The following is a 23,495-nucleotide window of genomic DNA, read 5'->3' on the forward strand; positions in this document are numbered from 1 at the left end:
CACTCTCCAATACTAGACTGGAGAGGTAAAACGAAAGTGCACCAACCCAGAATTGGCATTGATTGGTGCAACTGCTGGCTCAACAATTTTGCACCTTACAATACAAAGTAAAACTCCACTTTAAAATGAAAGTGCGTCATAAGACAAATATGCAGCAAAACTAATGAACTAACCACATGACAACAGGTATATAAGGGGTTTCCCCTTATATACCTATTGGAAATTATATCATGTTACCTCACACTGGTGGGAAAATTACATCACCCCACCATCACAAGCCAATTACATGATGCTCACAAGATACTCTATTACATTATGGTCATAAGACAGTCACCAAGATACCCACGGGGTATGTAACATTATAAAATAAGATTTAAATATTTTTTCTAAATAGTATTTATAAAATTATAGTTCTCACTGATGGGATTTGAGCGTTTTGGTAGAATTAGTCTGCCAATTACAGGACATGGGTTTTTTTTGCTAGAGTCATACAATCAGGTAGGAGAAATAGAAGTCTGAAGGCAGACACTCATCGATTCAGGAAGTTTCTTTCCCACGACCTTCCGATTCCTAAATGGACATTGATTCTTTGGACACTACCTCACTTTATAAAATATATCGTATTTCCGTTTTTGCACATTTAAATAATTTATTCAACATACGTAATTGATTTACTTGTTCATTTATTATGTTTTATTCTACTTATTAATTTTTCTCTCTGCTGCATTATGTATTGCATTGAAATGATAAGTTAACAAATTTCACGGCACATGCAATTTCAATCACAGACGTTTGCTAAGATACACCTGTCAGTCACAGCGAGTGGGTAGTGCCAAAAAGTTAAAAACCATGACACGGTTGTTTTTCCCGGCAAAAAAAGGGCCGGTCTCCGAACTTTTGAAGCCTTCACTTCCTCGAAGAGGCTCCGTAAAGCCGCTACTGATTGGGCGGCTTGGTTAGCTGGTGGCTCGAGCGGAAGCGGGAGTTCGAGATGATTTCTTAAATCTTGATTTGGCAGTTGTTGCTGCAAAGGCGAGAGGGCCTGTGAAGCGGAAAGTGACAGTGGGCTCCGCGATGGAGGTCGGTTCAAATGGGAACAGTATAATAAACTGCGGCGAGTGGAGCATTCGATCCAATCAGGTCTGAGGATACTGGCAGATGGGTGGAGAGTCTGGTGTGTTTTAATGTTTTTGTTGAAGAAATTCGAGCCGCTAGAGACTAAAAGAAAGCCCACCTAAACCGCCCCCCCCCCAACAACGAATAACCCTTATGCCCTTTGGGGAATCGAGCGACGACGATCGAGGCAAGGGAGACGGAGACGGTGGTAGGATGAATGGAGTCACCAAGAGCAGGTTCGAGGTGAGTTAGGCTTCGGTGCCCCTTGCTAGGCCACCTCTGGACACGTTCCCCAGGAGTCGGGTCGGGCCTAGTCCTGCATCCCGGCTTTTCCCCACCATTCAGCCCCTTCACTCCAACGTACACTCACGTGCACCCACTGTGTAATTTTTAACAGCCGATAAGATGCTTTGCCTCTCTTTCCACTCTCAACCCTCCCCCCCGTTACTCGCATTCTGTGCGTTTTTCTTTGAGTCTTTGTTTAAGGTGTTAGATTCAGCTGCTATGTTTCCTCTATTTTCACGGCGAATGTTTTGAATTTATATTTTATGCATATTTTTATTTGGCCTCATACATTATTGTGCAGGTGTAAAACATATATTTTAGTGTTATATATTAAAAATGAATGTTCTTTTAGGAAAGGTTTTGGAACCTCAACCAGTTCATTTACTAGATTTTGAATAACAGTTAATTAAAATTTTTTGGCTTTGAGGAAAATGGTTTTAACTGAAGTAGAACTGATGAAATATTGACTTGTGAGTATGAGAGTAATTTTGTCTGATAATGTTGGTAATCTTCATAGATTGCAACAGCTCAAAGTTGTGCCTAAGGTATGATGACTTTGCTCTACGAGGACAGAAGAGGTTAGCATTTTAATATGTGATTAGTGGAATAATGTTAGTAGGTAATCTATTATAATGATATTCTGAAAGACGCATAATTACTTGCAATTCATGAACCTCAAGGTTTTTTTAAATTAACTTACAATCACCTACCTTTTCCTGTTCACAACTTATACTGTGCTCTTACTGGTCTTACATTTAACATTTTATCGTGTGGGGAGGGCATGTACTCATCATTTTGCTGATGTAGTGAGTTGATCCAGAAAAATAATGCTCAAAAACATGACGAATGCCATCTTTTGGCACTAATGCTCAAACAGCAGGAAGCTAAAAGGTCTATACCAGCGATTAGATATGCTAAACGTGGAGTAGTATCTTCAACAGAGGAAATAAACGAGACATGCAAGAATTACTTTAAAGAAGTGTATACAAGTGGCTCAGTTCCTTCTGAGAATGACTTCGAAGATTTTTTTAGTGGATTAGACCTCCCTGCATTGTCATTAGAGGACACCAAAACTCTAGACTCTCCTATTACACTGGATGAGCTACTTAAAGCAGCCAAAACTACAAATAAGGGCCGTACGTCAGGTATAGATGGCATACTTGTGGAACTTTACCTAGCACTTTGGGATATTCTTGGACCAGTGTGGTTAGAAACATTAAATTATGCTATTGGAAATGGCACTTTGCTTAGAGAGCTAAACACAGCCCTGATCACAGTTATAACTAAGCCCGGTAAGGACCCCTTGGAGTGTGCCAGTAACTGTCTAATCTCCTTGATAAATGCCGACCTCAAGATATTTTCTAAAGTCTTAGCCAGTAGACTAGAGACAGTAGATGGGAAAATAATTAGCCCAGATCAAACCGGCTTTATCAGGGAATGTCTGGCATCTGATATTTGCCAGCTCTTACACATACTGAGTGCAACACATAAAATCCCGCCTGCCAATGGCCTGCTATTTCTAGATGCTGAAAAATTGTTCCATCGCCTTGAATGGCCGTATCTTTGGAGAGTTCTAAAAGAATTTAGTGGTCAGTTCTACAGTATAAAGTGGTCAGTTCTACAATTCAGAAAGTCAGATGGGGGAATTGGCATGTCCAAATTTAAAAGTGTATGGTGCAAATCATTATGGAACAATAATCATCATCTATCTGGGGGGAAACCATTCATTAATAGAACTTGAGAGGATAAAGGTATTACTACGCTTAAAGATATTAATGGGGCAGGTACTATCCTTAGCTTTCAAGAAATGGTATCTCGATATAATATTGATAAACACTCTCTTTTTTTCACTTTAGAGTAAGATCAGCTTGTAAAGCCTGCGGGGGTTCCCTGGGGGTCAGATTTAAATGACCATCCCATTTTAAGTTGGATACAGAGTACTCCAAGACAGATAATGTCATATATCTATGATAAATGAAACTCCCAGGAATATATCCCCACATCAGGAATGAAAGCCTGGGACAGGGACGTATCTGAACTGGAACAAGACTTAGACTGAGCTGCGATTTGGGATAATGCTGCCAGTGCTTCGAAAAACCTAAATCATCAGTATTTACACTTGAAATTTTGTCATAGAGCATATCTAACGCTGAGAATTAGATATCAACTGGGACTGGTTCCTGACCCATATTGCTCATTTTGCCCCCACGGAACCGCTGGCACTTTTATACATGATGTATGGAATGTCCAGAAGCTTTTGGTTTGTGGGGGAAGCTTATCAGTATTCTTACAGAACTATCAGGGGTACAATTATCAGTGGACCCTGCTGTACATCTACTAAATGATGACTCCCACCTTTTCCTTATGGAAAAAACACGCAAAGTCTGGCTGGCAGGCCTGTCTAAAGCTAAGAAGATTGTAGTCCAGTGTTGGAGACCTCCTCATGACATTTCAAGTACTTACTGGCTTCAGAGCTTTTTGGACATTTCTTACCTGGAATTACCATCAGCAAGAGTAAATGATGCACGACCAAATACAATCTTAATATGGACAAATTTGATATCTAACTTAAAAGATCTTCTGTTAAAATAGGAATGCTCTGCCTGTGTATGCACTACTATTAAGTTGGTTGGTGGAGGGGTGAGGGATAGGGGGAGGAGAGGGGTGGAAAGGTGGGGTAAGGATGAGGATGAGGGATAAAGGGGGATGGCAATGAGGGTTGAGGATTGGCTGGGTTAAACAGTCCAAATGTAATTGGCAACTGTGTATTGAGTGTAACAGGGATCTTTTCCTTCATGATGTTTTTTTTTTATAACAAATTTTTATTGCAACACCAAGAAATTACAATTGCTGTACTTGATGTTGTGATAAAAAGAGTTAAGAGTAGTTAGTTGTTACATTGGTAAATTGCTAATCCAGAGGTTTGGGCTGCTAACTTCAAATGCCACTACTGAAACTAGGGAAAATTAAATTCATTTAATTAATGATCAACTATTTCATGTGTAAATACATACCTGCATATTTCTGGAATCAAAGCTTGACTGTCTATGTTCTGCCTAATAAGGCTCACAACGGCCCTTTAAAAAGACCTTTGGGAGTCTACTGAGTTTTAGGCCCTGAAAGATTTCATGTTTTCCAAAAAGAAGAAATTTGTTAATTTTTATATTTGAGAAAATAAAGCTACAGTAATTTGTTCATTTTCTGATCCTGTAGTTTAGTAGTGTTGCTTTAAGATTGTGTGGGTTTCTGCACAGTATTTCAAGTTTACATAATTGTTTGGAAGTTTTGATAGGTTTATAAAGAGACAAAGATCAAGTTAATTATGTTTAAATAGATTTGCTGGCCAGAATGACCTTTGATCTCAAAACAAATTGTTAAAATTTGTTCATGCATGCAGAGGTTACAGGTTAATTGTTCATAGTTGGACCCAATGATGGGGGGGGGGGGTGAGAATTCTTTCTTATTTTGGATGTATTTCTATGTTAGATCTTTGCAAGATCAGTTTAAAGCTACAATTGGCGAACTGAGAATCCAGTTCTACTGTAATGGATTATATGTATATTAAACTGGAGAAGGGGCAAAAAATGATTTTTAATTATGTTAGTGAGACTGGAGAGCTTATAATCTCTTGGAGTGTAGGAGGCTGAGGATGATCTTGTAAAAGTTTATAGAATCATGGTGCATAGATAAGGTGAAAGCTGAAGTTTTTCCCCACTATTGGAGGAGTCTAAAAAGATTAATACGTGGCTAAGCAGTGGTGTAGGAGGGAGGGCATAAGATTTTTGGATCATTGGACTCTCTTCTAGGAAGGTGGAACCTGTACAGAAGGGGCGGTTTATTCCTAAACTGGTGGGGAACTAATATCCTAGTGGGAAAGTTTGTTAATGCTGGGGTTTAAAGTAGAGCTGCAGGGGGATGAGAACAAGAATGCCAGAACAGTTAGTGGAGAGGTTGTGGAGACAGATGTTGTTCAGATCTCAGACAAAAGTCAGGAATCAGAAGGTTGAGCATAGTTACAGGTTAACAACATCACAGGGGACTCGAACCCCAAACTTTTTTAACCAGGGGACTCGAACCCCAAACTTTTTAACCAGGGGACTCGAACCCCAAACTTCTATGCAATTCTCACCTGTTATCTCCCAAATGAGGTTCTCCGTAGGCCATAGGATGGTCAGCCGGAGCCAAAGGGGTTAGAACGGGGGGGGGGGGGGGGGGGAGAGAGAGAGAGAGAGAGAGGGAGGGGGAGAGGGGGAGGGGGAGGGGGAGAGGGAGAAGGAGAGAAAAAAAACACACTTCGGAGGGCCCTTCTGTCTCAACACGCTTGTACCTTGTACGCTTGTAACTGTTACCTGCTCAGTTGCAGAAAAACACCAGAGACACGAAATTACCTCAGAAACGGTTTTTATTCAGAGAGGAGTTCGCAGCCTCACGCACTTCGGGCGTAAGGTAGCCAACTCCCAATTTATCAGTTTACAAAGGTCATATTTATACCCAAAAGCAGGGTACTACATTCGCAAATATGGTTACCGATTCAGATTTATCAATTGATTGGCTATTGCATAGCTAAGCATGCGAAATACTCAGAATTAGCAAAGGTTCAAGCACTTCAAAACACTTGAAATAGGTATGACTCAAAATACTTTACTAAGCACGTTGTCTTGTGGTCACAGGTTCCCTTTTCCGTGTGGTCTCCACATCTGGCCCGGCACCTTATTCTAGCTCTCTCTCCTTACTTCCCCAATGACGTTTCCTCTCTCTTGTCCTGTCTACATATTTTGCTACACTTACCCCTCACCCACCCCCTCTACATGTACCCCTTACCCTTTTCACATTTTCATTCCCTCCTGTGATCATGAAATGATCACTCATCGATATCGTGAAAATCCTCTGGTGCAGGTTCGAGGAGCTTGGTGGCCTCACCGGTTGCCCGTATTATCATCAGTGGCTGAGCCGGCAGCAGGTCCCCTAACGAGGCCATCATGCAGTTCAGGACACATTTGACAATGGCGATACAGACAAAAATCCCAATAATTGCCATCAGCGTGTAAATAGCCCCATTGATCAACCAGTCCTTCCACGCACTTAGTCCCCAGTCCCCCCACCCTGCCCAGCCTGTTCCTTCCTTAATGGATCCTAACTGTTCATCTATTTTGTTCATATACTGCGTTATGTTGGTAGCATCGTCTAGCCCCATTATGCATTTGTCCTTTACGATAGAACAGAGCCCACCCTCCCTAGCGAGGAGGTAATCAAGTGCATAGCGGTTTTGCATGGAGAAGAGCCGCAGTTGATTAAGACTGTCAGTGATGAGTCTTAATGCTCCCCTGGTGGCGTTCCCAAGGCTCATGAGACCACAGGCCAATAGTTCCAATTGTGGGCCATCATAGTGGCTCCTGATGCCCCCAAAGAGAAAAAGCCAGCTGCCCTGTATCCGGCCACCTGGCCTGTGGTTAGGGTGGTCAGGACTCGGTAATCTGCACAAATTCCTGGGAGACCTCTCTCTTGTACCTCCCAGGCGGGCAGCGTGAGGGACCCCAAGTTCCAGGGCAAGGGACCGCGGTGGGGAGGAGGGTGCCATAGGCCACCGAGGAACGGTATGGGTACTCCAGGAAGTTGGTGGCAATGCTGTTATAGAAGAAAAAATTCCCCGGGAGGGTATACACGGTCTCAGTGCAACCCTTACCCTTTAGGTGTATGGCATCACTCCATTCTCCTATACCGGCAGAGGCGTACACTCGTTTGGTACCCCTGCAATATTCAGGTCGTAGGAATACCTGATCGTTGACTCGGAGGTGGGTGCAGTTCCCCTCCCCACAGAGAAGTTGCACCCCCTGGACCAGGGACTGGCATTTTGTCTCATGGCAAGAGCAAGATATCCCTAAGAGGTCCTTGGTGGGGTGACACTCCCTTTTCCTACAGGGCTTGGAGAGGCAGGTGACGTCATTCGAGACTTACATGTCTGAACATCCCCACCCTGTTCCGAAGTAGCAGTTCTCATATACTTGGTCACCTTTCGGGGGCTTGGGATTCCCCTCCCACCAGAGATCTTTTCTCATCCGCCTGATGGACGGGGGGGGGGGGTGGGGGGGGGGAGTAGACTCCATGACCGGGGCCGTGGAAGAGTCATAGGTGAGTTCCACCCTCTTTCCCTCAGGCAATGTTTTGCTGGCGGGGCCACATTGGAAGGGCTGATCACAGTAAAGAGCGAGGAGACACTGGCGGGGTGGGGATAGCAAACGATGGTTGTAGTACCATACAGTCATTTGTGCACGTTTTGGAAATAGTTGCCACTTATAAACTCCGAGGAGGGTCTTCCCAGGGTGGGGCCTTTGGGGAAGCCCCAATCCCTTTTCTGCCATGAAATGTCCCCCTTCGATCCTTTTAGGGTTTTGGTTCCTCGTCCAGTTGTCCCTCAACCTCTGTACTATACCCCCCTGTCCCTAAAAGAATATAGATAACCAAGAGCATCCTACCTTCCATTGCCAGAGCACGATTTCAACGATGTGACACCACAAGGAAAAAGGAATTTAAACACACAACAGTTCAATCAAAAAGGTCATTGGTGTTTCCATACCAGGCTGAGATACAGCCAGTCAACATACTCTCCACTACATGTATTGAAATATTTAAAATCAATTTAATGTCAGACAGATGTATAAATGTACATCCTGAAATGCTTTTTCTTCGCAAGCATCCACAAAAACAGAGAACTGCTCCAAAGAATGAATGAGAGATAAACATAAAAACCCAAAGTTCCCCCCAGCTCCTCCCTCCCATGCATAAGTGGCAGCGAGCAACAATTCCCCCTCTCACCGTCGGTAAAGCAAAATACAAACATCGGCACCCGCCACTGAGCACTCAAGCGTGAGCAAAGCAACAGCAAAGACACAGACTTGCAGTTCCTTCAAAGAGTTTGCTTTTCACCCGGTATTTGACATCCCACAGATTCTTATCACTGATAAGGGAGAAAGAGGTGTCTTTGTGTCTCCCTGTATATAGAAGTTTGTCAAAGTTTTTTATGATATTATGCCTAATGTTTGCAAACTCCTAAGGAAGTGGAGGTGCTGTCATGTTTTCTTTGTAATTACACTTATAGGACAGATAGGACTGATCATCTGAAATAATGAGAACAAAAATTGCTGACTGGCTCATGGACCACTGGTTTCTTTCTCTTGAAATCTATAAATCTTAGTTTTGCTGTTATTGAGTAAGAGATTGTTGTTGTGGCACCACTCAGCCAGAGTTTCAGTCTTCCTCTTGTATGCTGATTTATCACCACATCTGATTTGGCCCATGATAGTAGTATCATCAGCAAAATGGAATATGACTTTTTAGTTGTGCCTAGCTACATAGTCAAAAGTTAACAGGAGCAGAGTGGGGGGGAGGGTTGGGGGCATTGGCCGCTAAGCATACAGCTTTATGGCACACCTATGCTGAAAGTACTGAGGTCAATGTTCTCTGTAAAGTGTTTGCATGTGTATGCGCACATATCTTTTGATACTAACACACAAAGGAATTTGAGCATCGAACCGAACATTGTCACCCTCTACCTCATTGGCATGTTAAGTATATTTCATTATTGTACACAAGCATATTTCCTTTTCCAGTTCTGATACAGATGGTGCTGTCAGTATGGAGTTCGTGTTGATTTGTTTGCAGAATTCAGAACTGGCTTTTTTATACCATTGTTATTGAAGAAATTATTGATATTCATTATGTTTGAATTCCAAAGAAGCAAAGGGAATGAATCACAAAAGAACTGTTAGTTGGCTAAAAGTGGGATGTCTTAGTGAAATACTGTCAGCTCTCCTTATCCGCTAATTCTGCATGTGCAAATTCAACCAACCGCGAATTACGAATACCTGGAAGTGTCTTCCAGTACTTGTTGTTCGAGCATGTACAGACATTTTTTCTTGTCATTATTCCCTAGACCAGGGGTCGGCAACCTGCAGCTCCAGAGCTGCATCTCTGTGCTGCCACTCCCTGTGGCTTTGGAAAATAAATGATGAGTATTTAATTAAAATGTATTTTTTGTTAGTTTGTTAGTTTTTGAAATGTAATTCTAAATTTGAAGATTATGGTGATCTTGTACAATCTAAATAAAACGTGTTTATGTTGCTATTAATATACGTCACCACTGCCAATGCCTGACACCCGCAAGTGCGTGATTTCTTTAATTTTTCGATGCAAGGTAGGCGAACTATGGAGAATTCTAAAAAAAGAAAAGTGACTGAAGAAAACAGAATGTTTAATGATACGTGGGCAGATTCATTTGCTTTCACTGCTGACGAGACTGGTTTACCGGTATGCTTAATATGCAATGAGAAACTAGCAAACAACAAAAAGTCAAATGTCGCAAGACATTTCCAGAATAAACACGCAGCCTTTGCTCAAAAATATCCGGATGGAGATGAGAGAAAAAAAGCCGTTTCAGAACTGATGCGGAAGGTTGATCTGAGCAAAAATCATTTCAAGAAGTGGATGAAGTCTGGAAAATCAACTACATATGCTAGTTTTGTTGCCGCTCAGGAAATAGTCAGGCACGGGAAGCAGTTTACAGATGGTGAATATATAAAAGAATCTTTCATTAAGATTTCAGAACATCTATTCACGGACTTTAAATACAAGAGTGAAATTGTGCAGAAAATCAGGGATATGCCCCTCTCTGTAAAGACTGTCAAAGACAGAACCATAAAAATGGCAGAAGAGATCACAAGACAGCAAATTAAAGACATCAATTCAGCTTTGGCCAACTTGATTGCCTGTGACGAGTCTAAAGACAAAGGTGATATTGAACAAATAGCGCTGTTCTGCCGGTATGTAAACTGTGAGGCTGTGAGGCTGTCTTGAATTTTTTAAGAGCCAAAGTAATAAAGACCACCCACCTGGTGTCAGTAGCTACTGATGGGGCACCAAGTATGACAGGAGCACACAAGGGATTTGTGGCTTTACTGCAGAAGTCGCTGGGCTGAAAGCTGCTGACTTTTCACTGCATCTTGCACCAAGAGGCATTGTGCACTCAAACATTTCCTCTGGAATGCACAGAAGTAATGGATGTTGTCATTCAGATTGTCAATAAAATAATGGCAAAAAGTTTAAATCACCATCAATTCTGTTTGTTACTGGACGAGCTGGAAAGCGCATATTCTGATCTCCTGCTGCACAACAAAGTCCGGTGGCTGTCCAGAGGGGAGGTGCTGAAACGCTTTGTCGTGTGTCTGGAAGAAGTGAAAACTTCCCTGGGCAGCAAAGGGCTCACCTTTCCTGAGCTGGAACAGCCAGAGTGGCTGTAAAAGCTACACTTCATGGTAGACATGACAGCGCACCTGAACACACTGAACACAGCTCTTCAGGGGTAAGGACTTACAGCCCTACACATGTTGGAGGATGTTTTGGCATTCAAGCGCAAGTTGACAGTGCTTGCCAGAGATTTACAGAAAGGCACATTGTCTCACTTCCCCAATTTGAGAGAGTTCAAACAAACTCACAACATGATAAATTCGGAGTATTTACATTCTGCAATCAGCGCAATGCAAACATCGTTTGGGAAACGCTTCTGTGAGTTCAGAGAGGGAAAAAAACACATTATCCTTCCCGGTCACTCCCCTAAGCATCGATCCATCCCTACTGAATACGACTGCATTGGCAGGTGTGAGTCAACCTGATCTTGAGTTGGAACTGGCCGACATAGCCGACAAAGACGTGGGTGTCCAAGTTTAGACGCTTGACAGCAGACCTTGAAGATGTTGCCCGTCAGAAGGCCGTTCTTGCTCAGAATCACAGATGGAGTGATATTGAAAACCTCCCTAGACTGGACAAACTTGTGTTCGAAACATGGAATACTATCCCCGACATTTATGTAAACATTAAAAAGTATGCGCTTGGAGTCCTGTCGATCTTTGGATCCACATATGTATGTGAGCAGGTGTTCTCCAACATGAACTTTATTAAAAACAAACATTGCGCACACCTCACAGATGACAGCTTGCGATCCTGTGTAAAGATGAAGGTGATGTCATACAGCCCTGATGTGCAGACGCTCTGCGCTGAGGTCCAGGAGCAGAAATCCCATTAACCAAGTATGATAACTATTTTAATTGTCTATTATTTTACGTATATTCAAATGTTTTCATTGTTCAGTGAAATAGTACTTTTATTTTCAGGTTGACAGCTGGCTGACGTTATTTTTGGTTTGCTGCTGGCGGATAAGTTAAGTTTGGCGTTTTTCATAAATACAAGAAGGACTCAAATAGACATTGAGTATTTTACTTAAAAGTAACCAACCCAACGTCTTTTTTTCAGAGTTCCAAATGTTTTTGTTGCATGCAGATATGTAATTCCGTTTTCTCTGCAGGAGTTCATCGATTTATAAATGCAACTCATTATAGTTTGTTTATACATAGTATAAAGGCAAAAAAAACGTTGTATGCAGTGTTATTTCATTTTAAATGTCAAACGGGTTTTGCGGCTCCCAGTGTTTTCTTTTCTGTGGGAAACAGGTCCAAGTGGCTCTTTCAGTGGTAAAGGTTGCCGACCCCTGCCCTAGACAATGCAGTATAACAACTATTTTATGTAGCATTTACATTGTATTAGGTATTGTAAGTAATCCAGAGATGATTTAAAGCATACAGGAGGATGTGCGTGGGATGTCGTGGAAAAAAAATTGTAAGTTCTCTTACTAAGTAAGTTGGAACAGGTACATCTGGTATTATTTAGCGTATGTTAGTCAAACATTTGTCTTAGTATACAGTATATATTTTACCCTTCTATGCATATAAAACACTTAAGAACTTCAGCTCCAGCTCGGGAACAGAAGTTCCTGAGTTTAATCTAGTGACAGATCGCTCCGAAGTGCACTCTCCACCGTGTTGGGTTGATGTGGAGGATCAAAAGCCCAAAACCGCATAATTAAATAATTAAACCCAATAATTAAACCACTGCGTTGCTTAGTAATAATTGCAGCTTTCATCAGGGCAGGGCCTTTCGCACTTTATCCTTTAAAATTGTTCCGATTGTTGACTGACATAGCCTAATGCTTTTCCAGTGATCAATGGTGTTTCATCTCTTTCTGATTGCTTTATTATTTCCACTTTATTTTCAATGGTTATCGTGATTATTTTCGTGAACAGAAACGCTGCGGATTCAGATCTCTGCTGCCACGTCCTGATGTCCACCACATTGAGGCAGGTTAAATAAGGTCTGGGGTTCTGGGGTTCCGCTGGATCCTAAGATCCACCACATTGAGACAGGTTGAATAAGGGACTTCAGCATACGCGAATTTTGGTATCCACGAGGGGTCCTGGAACGAATCCCTTGCGGGTAAGGAGGACCAACTGTAGTTGAAACTACTGTACTGAAACCTCATGAGGTCAGGAATGTACAGCTACAAGAAATATTTATTTACAATATGAAACTAGTGTTACCTGTGTTTACTGTAGCAATGCAAAAATTGTTGGAGAATTTGTAAGTGGGAAGAAGTGGAGTGATATTTAGAAACATTGTGGCGACCCATTTTCTGTGCAGGTGAACCGGCTCACAAACAGCCAGCGTGCGGGGGAGACTTTGGTAGTGTACCTCCGATGTCCTTTCCGCCCGGCGAGGGCGGGCACTGGGGATTTAAATGCCAGCACCGCGAAGTTTGAATAAACTGGTCTCGAAACAACTTACCGACTGCGTGTCGTTATTTCAGCGCTGTGTGTAGCACATCGCTACATCAGTGACCCCGACGGTCCAAACGGGATTTGGACCGAAGATGACCGACTCTTCATCTGTTCACGCAGTTTCGCTAAAACTGCCATCCTTCTGGATGCTGCAACCATGCGTGTGGTTTAGCCTAGAAGAAGCCCAATTCCAGATTCGGCAGATATCCTCTGATTCCACGCGTTACTACCAAGTGGTGAGTGCCCTTGACCAGGAGACGGCCGCACAGGTTGCGGATTTCATACAGTTGCCCCCGGAAGAAGGCAAATATGAAGCATTCAAGGCGCTGCTCATTGGGACCTTTGGCCTCTCGTGGTGTGAGCAAGGTGCCCGCCTGCTTCACCTGGACGGTTTGGGAGACAGACTGCCGTCAGCATTGATGAACGAGATGCTGTCCCTGGCTGACAGACACAAGCCCTGCCTCATGTTCGAGCAAGCGTTCCTGGAGCAACTGCCCGAGGACATACATCAGCTGCTGGCCGACGCAGATTTCAGCGACCCCCCTGGAAGGTGGCAGCCCGGGCAGATGTGCTGTGGAAAGCCAAGAGGGAGAGCGTGGCGTCCGTCGGTCAGATTACCAGGCCACGCGCCCAACAGTGGACCAGATCAGGCCCGGCAAGGGAGCACACACAACACAGAGGCAGGAGTGAGGAGGCCAGTGAACAGTGGTGTTTCTACCACCAGCGGTGGGGCACAAAAGCCCGCCGTTGTCGCCCACCCTGCAAGCGGCCAGCTGCCGCTAATGACGATGGCGGCTGGCCACCAGGAGAGCCTCTTGAACGTCTGGGACAAACAGTTGGGACGCCACTTCTTGGTCGACACCAGAATGGAGATCAGCGTCTTACCCCCGACAGGGTAGGACACCCGCAACAGGAAGCCAGGACCCACCCTGAGGGCCTCAAACGGCAGCACGATACGGACCTACGGCACCTGCATAGTGCAGCTGCAGTTCGGCGACAGCTGGTTCACGTGGGACTTCACACTGGCCGCCTTGGCACAACCACTCCTGGGGGCGGACTTCTTGTGAGCTCACAGCCTGCTGGTCGACTTGCAAGGGAAAAGACTGGTCCATGCCGAGACTTTCCAGACGTTCTCCCTGGGTGAAGCCAAGTTGCCGGCCCCACACCTTGACCAACACGCTGTCGGATAACGAATTCACCAGAATACTGGCGGACTTCCCATCGATTCTGGCATGGCAGTTCACGGCAGCCATTCCCAGACACGGGGTACAGCACTGCATTCCGACCCAGGGACCACCCCTCCATGCCCATGCTCGAAGGCTCCCCCCCCCTCCAGAAAAGCTCCGCCTGGCGAAAGAGGAATTCAAGAGGATGGAGGAATTGGGGATCATAAGGTGGTCTGACAGCTCATGGGCCTCCCCCGTGCACATGCAACAGGGGGCTGGAGACCATGCGGCGACTACCGCAGGCTGAACAAGGCTACAACACCGGACCGGTACCCTGTGCCGCACATTCAGTACTTTGCAGCAAACCTGCACGGCGCACGGATCTTCTTCAAGGTAGACCTCATCCGAGGATACCATCAAATCCCGATGCATCCGGACTGTTACGTTTCCCATAACTGGATAACTCACCAGCAAAGATAGAGAGGTCCGTTGGAGTCTGATGGCACTATTTTCGAATGTTTTTATTCATAAAGGGGGGGGCACAAAAGTAAGGTTAATACAAACATTCAGAACATATACATCGGCAAAACTCAATCTAAAGCGCGGGTATACCAATAATCATCATTAAGAAATAATCTCGACTGTTGTCTAGGGGATAATATATTGTCCGTTGGAAATATAAAAGTCACTCAGAAGTCTACAGGCTTCAGTCTTTTTGGGGAATTGCTGGGTTTCACATGTTTCAGAGAGAGTGAGGAGAAATGGAAAAACTTGCCCGGGTCTTTGACGAAGCAACGTTGAATCGGGAGCGTTGTTTTCCTGTTATTAGTTCGAAGTCCTCGGTATCATCAGCCACCCACTCCCCAGGCAGAGAAGTTACGGAGCGCACGTGGCTTTTGAATGGCTTCCAGCTATCACGGGAGCACTGAGCGATGGAGTCCTTCTGGTGCGTCTCTCTCTCTGGGGTACCACCTTCTGCAGTCCCCTTTTATCTTGACTTGCAGAGTTGTAGATGTCCATCAAAGTAGGGTGATGCAATCCCCACCCCCACATTGCCCGAGGGTGTCCATATCCGTGGTAGCTGTCACGTAGCAGGGTCATGCCCTCAGCACAGGTGTCTCTAAGAGCCCTGGCCAAAACCGTTACATTGTCTGTCATTTGCCTGGGTCCGAGACCCGGATTAATAGTGCTCTTGCGATTCTCCGGAAGGAGGGGGCTGCTCCCGCCCCTTCGGCCCCTCAGAGCTGTGGTACATTCATAACAGGATGATGTACCCAAAATGGCACTCATCACCCCTTTCGGCCTTTTGGAGTTCCTCCGCATGCTGTTCGTCCTAAAGAATGCCGCACAGACATTTCAGCGGTTAATGGATGTGGTGGGACGACATCTGGACTTCGCATTCATCTATTTGGACAACATCCTCATAGCCAGCAGCGGTTGTCAGGAGCATCTGTCCCACCTCCGTCAACTCTACACCTGACTGAGTGAGTACGGCCTCATGAGCAACCCGGCCAAATGCCAGTTCGGGCTCGACACCATTGACTTCCTGGGCCACAGGATTACCAAAGATGGGGCAACAACTCTGCCCACCAAGGTAGACGCGATCCGCCACTTTGCCTGGCCCAACACGGTCAAAGGCCTACAGGAGTTCGTTGGTACGGTGAACTTCTACCACCATTTCCTCCCCTCAGCAGCCCGTATCATGCGCCCTTTGTACACCCTGATGTCGGGTAAAGGCAAGGACATTACTTGGGACGAGGAGGCCACGGCCGCTTTCGTTACAGCCAAGGAAGCCTTGGCAGATGCCGCGATGCCGGTGCACCCCAGAACGGACGTTCCGACTGCCCTCACGGTGGACGCATCTGACACGGCAGTCGGTGGGGTGCTGGAGCAACTCATCGAGGGGCGCTGGCAACCCCTGGCGTTCTTCAGCAAATACCTACGACCACCGGAACTCAAATACAGTGCTTTCGACCGGGAACTGTTAGCGCTATACCTGGCGATCCAGCATTTCAGGTACTTCAAGGCAGGCCGTTCACCGCGTTCACGGACCACAAACCATTGACGGCCTCTGTCATCATCGCCCTGTATAAGAACAAGGGGAAAAAGTCCCACTGCTCCAACTACCAGGAGATAACTCTGCTCTCCATCACAGGAAAAATCTTCGCAAGAGTACTCCTGAACAGGGGGAAATGTGAAATGATAGGGGAAGACCAGAGGGGATGGGATGAAGCTAAGAGCTGGAAAGGTGATTGGCGAAAGTGATAAAGAGCTGGAGAAGGGAAAGGATCATGGGACCACCTTTCCAGCTCTTAGCTTCAACCCTTCCCACCCCCACCGGTCTTCTTCTATCATTTCGCATTTCCCCCTCCCCCCCCACTACTTTCAAATCTCTTACTATCTTTCCTTTCGGTTAGTCCTGACGAAGGGTCTCGGCCCGAAACGTCGACAGTGCTTCTCCCTATAGATGCTGACTGGCCTGCATTTTGTGTATGTTGTTGTTTGAATTTCCAGCATCTGTAGACTTCCTTGAGTTTGCACAGGAAGATCAGCATGGCCAAGTCAGACACAACAACAACCTCTCAGAGCCCCTCCCAAAAGGCAATGGTGTAAAGCAAGGTCCTTGCGCTGACTCTCTTCACTACCTTCTTCAGCATGATGTATGAAAGAGCCACAGAACATCTTGATGACAAGGACAGTGTCTACATCCGATACTGCACCGATGGCACCCTGTTCAACCTGAGGCGACTACAGTCCAACACCAAGACAATGGAGCAACTCATCTGAGAGCTACTCTTCGCCAACAATGCTGCCCTTGTTGCCCAAACTGAGATAGCCCTGCAGCGTATAACATCCTGCTTTACAGAGGCTGCGACATCTGTCCTACGTCTCCGAGTACACGACGGGCATCCAGTATGTCTCGGGAAAGGACAACGTCGTGGCGGACGCACTCTCCAGACCAGCTGTCCAGGCCCTGTCCCTGGGGGTGGACTATGCAGCACTAGCGGAGGCGCAGCAGGCAGACGACGAGATGCCCAGTTATAGGACCACAGTCTCGGGTTTGCAGCTGCAGGACTTTCTCGTAGGCCCAGGTGATAGGACCCTCCTTTGCGACGTGGCTACCGGCCAACCTCACCCCATCGTCCCGGCAGCCTGGAGGTGGCTGGTTTTCGACTCCATACACAGTTTGGCGCACCCATCTATCAGGACAACCGTCCGGCTGGTCTCCAGCAAGTTCATGTGGCACGGACTTCACAAGCCCGTCAGTGAATGGGCCAGAATGTGCGCTCAGTGCCAAACAGCCAACTGCCAACAGTAGTTCGAACCCACCCACCGGAGGTTCGATCACATTTGTGTGGATGTCGTGGGCCCCCTACCAGCGTGGTACCTCCTAACAATGGTAGACCGGTTCACGAGGTTGCCAGAGGCGGTCCCACTCACCGACACATCTGCTGATTCCAGAGCCTGAGCCTGATAGCTGCCTGGGTAGCACGCTTCAGGGTACCGGCCCACATTACCTCCAAAAGAGGCGCCCAGTTCACCTCCAGCCTGTGGTCGGCTGTGGCCAGCCTGTTAGGAACGCAGCTACACCAGACAACTGCCTACCACCCACAGTCGAATGGACTGGTGGAGCATTTCCACCGTCACCTGAAGTCGGCTCTCATGGCCCGCCTGAGAGGAGCTAACTGGGTAGATGAGCTTCCCTGGGTCCTGCTTGGAATTTGCACAGTGCCCAAAGAGGATCTGCATGCCTCGTCGGCCGAATTGGTGTACGACGCGCCCCTGGCCGTCCTGGGAGAGTTCATACCAGCCCCAAGGGGACAAGAGGAAGAACCCGCAGCAGTCCTGGGCAGACTACGCGAGAGGCTCGGCAACCTGGTCCCTGTACCGTCTTCACAGCACGGACGGACCCCGACCCATGTACCCAAAGACCTGCAGAAGTTTGTGTTTGTACGAAGGGGCGGACACCGGGCGCCGCTACAGCGGCCGTACGAGGGGCCGTTCAAGGTGATCAACAACAATGGGGCCACGTACATTCTGGACATTGTGGGGAGAGGAGGTTTTCACGGTGGACTGACTCAAACCAGCTCATGTGGACTTGGCGCAGCCGGTCGATGTTCAGGCACCGCGGTGTAGAGGCAGACCTCCCAAACAGAGGCTGATCCAGACTGAGGACATTGGGAGGTGTATCGCTGGTTCTGGGGGTGGGGGGGGGGGGTTATGTGGCGACCCACTTTCTGCGCAGGCGAACCGGCTCACAAATAGCCAGAGTGCGGGGGAGACTTTGGTAATGCATCTCTGATGTCATTTCCGCCCGGAGAGGGCGGGCGCTAGGGATTAAAAGCCAGCACCGCGAAGTTTGAATAAACTAGTCTCAAAATGACTTACTGATTGCGTGTCGTTATTTCAGCGTTGTGTGTAGCACATTGCTGCAACATGACTTTAAAACATTGTTTAATAAGCAAGTTACATATGGATGGTATGTAAAAGCTCTGGCAAGAAAATTCTTCATTATCTGCTACAGGCCTGCTATGTCTATTTTGCTAGAGTGCAAATGAATGCCTCTATATGTAAAATTCAATGCACACATATTGTCACTAGGCAAAAATTGCACAGCAAAAGATTTTTGTATAAGCTGGTTATTACAAATTAGAGGGAATATTGATTGAGACCAAGGAGTTGGAGCTTATTGCGTAGTTTTGAAGGGGCGATGGTATTGAATGCTGACCTGCAATCAATAAAGAACATCCTGATATTTCATCTTTGCTAACCATATGTACTAGGGGTGAGTGAAGAGTCAATAAGATGGCATCTGCTATGGACTTGTTGCTGCAGTATCCGAGTTGCTTCTTAGGCAGGAGTTGATACACTTCATCACCAGCCTCTTAAAACTCTTCACTGTGGATGTAAGTGTCACTGGATTACTAAGCTCTTTTTGGGCCCTGGTGTAATTGAAATCTGTTTGAAGCTTGTGGGTGCCACACACTACTGAAGTGAGAGATTAAAGATATCTTTGAACTCACCAGCCAAATTGATCAGGTCAGTTCTTTAGTACAGGTAGAGTCTGTTACAAATGTCCGATTTACAAACAGCTCATACTTATTAACCGCGGAAGGAGAACGCCGTTCACCAATTTAAGTTGAATTGCAACGCCTTCCACCATTTTAAGTCATTACCGTTGACACTGTGTTGAGTGTGTAGCTTTGTATTTAGCTTAAATTTTTCTTAGCAAGATTCACCTTGACTCCCCCCCCCACCCCCAGGTCCAGTCGGCTGGAGAACGGAGGTTCTGGAACTCGATCCAGTGATAGACTGCTCCTGAGCGTGCTCGCCCATCCATGCTGGGTTGATGTTGGGCTCGGCAACTGGACCTTGTAAAAAAAACACAGCCACCTCCAGTTTAACTTCCCACATGGAATATTGTGGAGGATCAAATACCCAAACCCAGCACAGCCCCCACTTGTTCCATTTAGCCTGTCTCAGTGTGGTCGACTTTAGGACCCAGGGAATTTGGTGCTGTGGTCCTTAGAACCCAGTGGAAGTCGGGACCCGCCACCCGCAGTGTTTCTGTTCCATTGACGGGAAATGATCACGATTGAAAATAAAGTGGAAATAATAAAGCATTTGGAAAGAGGTGAAACACCATTGGTCATTGGAAAAGCGTTAGGGTACAGTCGGTCAATGATTGGACTGATTTTAAAGGATAAAGTGAGAATAATGGAGCATGAGAAAGGCCCTGCCTGATGAAAGCTACAATTATTACTAAGCAACGCAGTGGTTTAATTATTGGAATACATACGTTTCTTAAGTGTTTTATATGCATAGGAAGGTAAAATATATATTATATACTAAGACAAATGTTTGACTAACTAATGTTAAATAATACCAGATGTACCTGTTCCGACTTACGTACAAACCCAATTTAAAGATGGGCTCAGGAACGGAAATCGTATGTTACCCGGGGACTGCCAGTAATTTATTTTTTGAACTCAGGTTTTTTCCCTGCTGACCCTTGCTGTGATCAGTCCCATGAGCATGTTTCAGCCATAAAGTCAAGCTTTCTTACAACCTGGAGGCTGTGTTGGCTGGTATTTCAGTGGGTTCATGATGATCTTGACTTTACAAATTGTCTATTTGGCGTTGTGTACTGTAGTTCAAATCCTGTCTGAAATTATTCATTTTAGTGTGATCATAACTAAATGTAATAGATGTTGATTGTTCACTATGTGTGCTCATATAAATCAGAGATTGGTTACAATATATTATTGATTCTCAACACCTGCTCAGTTATTCCACTTGAAAGATTTTGAAATCCAGTGGGAATATACCAAGGCAAAACCTGGTAAAATATTTGTATATTCTGATGACTTTGGCATTTAATTGAAATAGAGACTTGCAAATCATGTTTTCCCAATTTTATAAAAAGAACAAGAGTTGCCCTCTCCAGATGAGTATTAAAATGTTACCAATTCAAATGGTTATTCCTGTAAGTGAGGATCACGTATACAGTCGGCCCTCCTTATCCACGTGTTCTGTATGTGTGAATTCAACCAACTGTGTATCGAGAAAACATACTTTTTCAGCACTTATTGTTCAAGCATGTACAGACATTTTTTCTTGTTATTATTCTGTAAACAATGCAGTATAATAACTATCTTACATAGCATTTACATTGTATTAGGTATTATAAGTAATCTAGAGATGATTTAAAGTATACGGGAGGATGTGCGTGCATTTTCGTGCATTGAGATTGAAAAAAATCGGAAGTTCTCTTATAAGTCAGAACAGGTACATCTGGTATTATTTAGCGTCAGTCAAATGTTTGTCGTAGTATATAGTATATATTTTACCTTTCTATGCATGTAAAACACTTAAGAACATAAGTTTCATCACCGGGCTTGGGAATGGAATTTTCTGAGTTTGATCCAGTGACAGATCACTTCTTTTTAAAAAAATTTTTAAATTGAATTTTCAAATAGGTTACAGAATAGAAAGAAAAAATATATCAGCCCTCCCCCCCAACCCCTCCCCCGTAACATATTCCTATATATATGAAAAAGAGGAGAGAGAAAGAAAGAAAGAAAGAAAGAAAGATTGCCTGGATATTGGAAGATCCCCACATGCTTCACGGAGTTCAAAATAGCTTTAATATATATAGTTATTTCTTTCCACAGATGACCAATAATTTTATCTTTGGTGCACTTATATATTTAATCCTATCTTTTGTAAATAAGGGTGCCAAATTTTCAGAAATATATCATATTTATTTCTTAAATTATAAATAATTTTTTTCAAGTGGAATGCGGCTGAAAATTTCATTCTTCTAACGATCTATACTGTATAAATCTGATTTCCAAGTAATTGCAGTAGCCTTTTTGCCAATGCAATTTTTATTAATTCTTTCTGATATTTGTTCAATTTGGGTTTCGGTTTTATCCCTCTAATATCACCTAGTAAGAATAATATTGGCTTGTGTGCAAGTGGTGTTCCAATAATTTGTTCCAGTAAAACTCTTAAATTTATCCAAAAAGGTTGAATTTTAAAACAAGACCAAGTAGAGTGTAAGAAAGTACTAATTTCTTGATTACATCGAAAACATTGGTCAAACAAATTTGGGTTAATCTATTTATTTTTTGTGGTGTAATATATAATTGATGTAAAAAATTATATTGTACTAATCTTAGTCGGACATTTATTGTTTTTGTCGTACTATCAAGACATATTGACCAACTTGTTTCATCAATTTTAATATTCAAATATGTTTCCCATTGACCTATGAATTCCTTGTTTAATTTTAGTCTGTTTTTGAATCAAATTATACATACAAGTAATCAATTTTTGAGTTTTTCCTTTATGAATTAAAGTTTCTATTTCATTAGGTTTCGGCAATAACATTGTTTGACCCAGTTTATCTCTTAAATAAGCCCTTAATTGGAAATAACAAAAAAAGAGTATTATTTGATATTTTGTATTTATTCTTTAATTGATCAAATGACATCAATATACCTCCTTCAAAACAATCACCTATATATCTGATTCCTTTTTGAAACCAGTTATATAAAAGTTGATTATCCATTGTAAAAGGAATAAGTTTATTTTGAATTAAAGGTCTCTGTGCTAATAAAGATTTCTTTATCTCATCATCAACATTTATCTTATTCCATAAATCAATCAAATGTTTTAATATAGGAGATTCTTTCTTTTCCTGTGTCCATTTAGATTCCCATTTATATATAAAATCTTCTGGTGTATTTTCTCCTATTTTATCTAATTCTATTCTAATCCATGCCGGTTTATCTTTATCAAAAAAAGATGCAATAAATCTAAGTTGATTTGCTTTGTAATAATTCTTAAAATTTGGTAATTATAATCCTCCTAGGTCAAATTTCCATGTCAATTTTTCCAACGATTTCCTTTCCAAAGAAACTTACTCACAAATTTATTTAGCTCTTGAAAAAACTTCTGTGGTAATTGTATTGGTAATGTTTGGAATAAATATTGCAATCTGGGGAATATATTCATTTTTACAGCATTGACTCTACCTACTAATGTTATTGGTAACAACATCCATTTATCAAGATCCTCTTGAATTTTTTTCAATAATGGCAAATAATTTAATTTATATAAATTCTTTATATCATTATCAACTCATACATAAATACTTTATACCATTTATCGGCCATCTAAATTGAGTTATTAATGGATATTGACTATAGTCTCTTTTAGTAAGGGTTAGAATTTCACTTTTATCCCAATTTATTTTGTACCCTGATATTTTCCCATATTCTTCCAATATAGAAGACAATTTACGCAACGAATACAATGGGTTAGTTAGATAAAGCAGAACATCGTCAGCAAATAAATTAATCTTATATTCGTACTGATTAACTCTGAAACCCATAATATCTGAGTCAGTTCTAATTAATTCAGCTAATGGTTCTATCGCCAACACAAATAAAGCAGGTGATAATGGACAACCTTGCCTAGTTGACCTTGTGTTTTTTTTTAATTAGTTTTTTAATACATTTTCTACATTGAAAAACCCCAGATCGAAATGGAGAGCATTAATGCAGTGCAAAAATAAACATACAATAATAATATAATACAAAAGAAGATAATTGAGAAAGCACCCAAATTGAAGATATATAAAATTAGTATCCTCCCCAAGCCCCGCAACAAAAAAAAACTCCAGACCAACCACAACACAATATAGAGAATATAAATCAGGACTTTCAAACCCCCAAAACTGTAAATACACTTAGCAAAA

The 23,495-nt window shown here is 43.6% G+C and overlaps 1 protein-coding gene across 4 annotated transcripts in view; it reads left to right on the forward strand.

Annotated features, from left to right (window-relative positions):
- The first annotated feature begins 881 nt into the window (after positions 1 to 881).
- Positions 882 to 23,495, forward strand: part of LOC132386010 (F-box/LRR-repeat protein 20-like) — a 434,516-nt gene continuing 411,902 nt past the window's right edge. For 2 of the 4 annotated variants that reach the window (XM_059958260.1, XM_059958261.1), the window contains exon 1: positions 882 to 1,359. In XM_059958260.1, the coding sequence (XP_059814243.1) occupies positions 1,270 to 1,359 (90 nt within the window). In that variant the 5' untranslated portion in view covers positions 882 to 1,269. The remainder of the gene's footprint in view (positions 1,360 to 23,495) is intronic. The other 2 variants (XM_059958262.1, XM_059958264.1) reach the window with 2 other exon arrangements.

Source organism: Hypanus sabinus (assembly GCF_030144855.1).
Source record: "Hypanus sabinus isolate sHypSab1 chromosome Y unlocalized genomic scaffold, sHypSab1.hap1 SUPER_Y_unloc_11, whole genome shotgun sequence".
In the NCBI taxonomy this organism is placed as follows: Eukaryota; Metazoa; Chordata; class Chondrichthyes; order Myliobatiformes; family Dasyatidae; genus Hypanus; species Hypanus sabinus.